The sequence below is a fragment of the Propithecus coquereli genome, unplaced genomic scaffold (assembly GCF_000956105.1).
Source record: "Propithecus coquereli isolate 6110/MARCELLA unplaced genomic scaffold, Pcoq_1.0 Scaffold205, whole genome shotgun sequence".
NCBI lineage: Eukaryota > Metazoa > Chordata > Mammalia > Primates > Indriidae > Propithecus > Propithecus coquereli.
This window is the reverse complement of record NW_012145523.1, coordinates 2,867,565-2,870,462: the sequence shown is the minus strand read 5'-3', so window position 1 is coordinate 2,870,462 and position 2,898 is coordinate 2,867,565. Positions and strand designations below refer to the sequence as shown.

Below are 2,898 nucleotides of genomic sequence, written 5' to 3'. Positions count from 1 at the left end.
TATCAATGGAAATGTCCTTGATGGCCCACAGGAAATTAAAACTCTTGGTTGTCAGAGATCCCAATGTGATCACTCTCTCCCTTATAACAGATACGCAACGATTTCTCTAAACTTGCTTGTTTTTAAAAAGTATAAACAAAAAGAAAGTAGGTTTCATTCCATCATTCTTAACCCAAGTCTTTGTTTCTTCCTTGAATCAGAAACAACCTCTCCCCTGCAACTATGTGGGTAGTTTTTTACATAACCTTTAAAAATTATGGGTGAAAAGAGTATGTATCAAGAAAGTCCTACTTCATGCCTTGCATTCTTATGTTCTGCTCATGCTCCAAGGCATGTATGAAAAGAGCAGCTTTCTGATCGCTTTGAAAATCTAAATAACATAAATAACTTTTCCCTTTAAGAGGGGTAAGAATGGTTCCTGTCTAAAGAACTCATTCAGATTTACTAAGAATCTTCTGTGCTAAATTTTCTTTGCCACATAAGATAAAAGGTGAACAGCATAGGTACAATAATGTTTATTAGGGATATCTGTTCACTCTGGGAAACAGTGAGATTAGGCAATTTTATCCTTCTAGCATTATGTGTATAATAAGACTATGTCATTCATTCTCTGATGTTTGTGGGCCTAGGACCCTACCCTCATTATTAGTCTACCAAAACAGAATTCATAAATGGATTTGCATTAAAATCACTTCAATGAAGAGTGATAGTCTTACTGATTTTGAAAGAATTCTAAATATATTTTACTCTATTTCAAGTTATAAATCATTAAAGATTATCAATTCTCTGAAATTTCCAATGTGAAGATACAATGTTTTTGGTTTTGGTTATTCTGATGAGTTACAAGATAATCTCTATATTATAATCATCAACTTATGTCATCAATATTTTATGTACCATAGAGCTTCATAAAACTAATTTGTAGGTTATTATTTAATGTGCACTGTTATTCTTAACATACTTACCTAGTCTTAGGCACTGTCGCATTAAACCTCCAGAAGACATATTTTTTTCAGCTTCGATCTCACTAAAATTTAGAGAGCTGGCAAACACAAGTACATCGACCATGGCCATCAGTCGGCTGAGGAAAGTTACTGCTGTCTCAGCTGACATGCCTTGTGTCACTTCAATATTTTCCAATTCCGTCTTTAAAAAAGTAGATTTAAGTCTTATTTAAAATTTGGAAATATAATACATGTACATAGATACTACAGGAAAACATAAGTTTAGTATATTTACTATATTTTGTAAACAAAATAAATTATAAACATTCTATATATCACTGGAGCTGGTTATCAAATTTAGTTAGTTTATCTATCAATTATTCTTAAATAAAGGAAAAGTCCATTTTAAAATCAACATTAGCTTTAAATATCTTTAGTTATAAAAACTACATTCTAAACTTAAGATAATTTCACAAAGATATTTAGAGATAACCACACATATGTACTTATACTAGTTTTGTGTTATTTTATTTTATTAATTTACAAAATATAAAATTTCTTTCTTAAAATCTTCATTCTTATCAATAAAAAGATATGGTTTAATTTTTCTTTCCTATAAATGTATGATGAATAATAGGAAAGATATGGCAATTTCATTTGGCATCAAAATGAGATGGCTGTCAAATTAGAATGTGTAACAATTTCTTATACATTTTGGAATAAACTAAAACCACTAAGTACTTCATATGCACAATAAAACTCTAGGGTAAAAATAATCAAGATGATCAGTAACTCCTCTACAGATATTTAATTCATGACCTATAAAACACTAGCAATAAAGAGAATCATAGCATTCAAGATTGGAAGCTGTACTTTCACTAAAATGTTGTCCATAATAAAATCTAATTTCCTAATTTCAGGGGGAATATTAAAAAGTATTCTGTTTCTTAAAATGCATAACTTTGTAGTTTTATAAGCAATGGCAACATTTCTTATTTTTTCACTGTGTACTATACAACATTTTAATTATTTTTGTGCTTTAGGACTAGGCCGAATTTTCTCAGTGCCTCAAGAAATGGAGAAAAATGAGGAATGCTTTATAAATTAAAAAAAGTCTACTGTTTGAATTTTCTGAAAATGGGCATATGGGCATACTGATTAACCTTACCTCTAAACCAAATGATAAATTCAACTATAAGGTGAACATATGGGTTCTGCTCCTATTTAATGTTCCATTTTGACATTATTTATATCTATCATTCTACCTAAACTTCTTCCTGCTTTAAGCAGGAACATTAACATGGAAATGTGAGCAGAAAACACTGATAGGAAAATAAAAAAACAACCAAAACACTCAAACATTTCCTACGTACAAAGTGGGTAATAAAAATGATAGGTGACTACTACTGGAAGCATTATATAACTAAACTCAGCTCTAAATACAGTAGTAAAGGTATTAATAACAAACTGTCTTCCTTACATTTAAAATAAAAATAGGGTTAAAACCATTCTCTCTAAAATAAGCTTGGAAACTGATAGAAATTTGATTTTAATTATTGATTTACAACATAATGCCAATGTAGTATCAATGGCCTAAAGAAATGACTAATTTTTTACTTCGATTTTTAAATGCAGATTCTTTATTTCCTAGCACTTTATGGATATACAGCATCATTTCATAGCACAACTTAAAAATCTATGACTATGACACTATAATTTATAAGAAAAAGCAAAAAATTCATTTTAAATCGAGTTTTCAAGTTAGAGCGTTCTATAATGGAACAAAACCTGGCCATTGGATACGTCTATCAAATATTCTGAATAATTTTTCAAAATGTTAGAATTTAGTTTATTTAGACATGTTCTCAAAATCTTTATCATTTTGAATTACTGAAATTATGACATAGCTGTCCTGCTTTATTAGTTAATTAATGGTTTTGAGTGTTTTGGTCTG

At 29.4% G+C, this 2,898-nt stretch overlaps 1 protein-coding gene across 1 annotated transcript in view; it reads right to left on the bottom strand.

The window, feature by feature from the left end:
* Positions 1-2,898, bottom strand: part of LOC105810121 (neurobeachin-like) — a 160,292-nt gene that overhangs the window by 82,751 nt on the left and 74,643 nt on the right. The window contains exon 7 of the mRNA XM_012644040.1: positions 966-1,146. Within this exon, the coding sequence (XP_012499494.1) occupies positions 966-1,146 (181 nt within the window). The remainder of the gene's footprint in view (positions 1-965; positions 1,147-2,898) is intronic.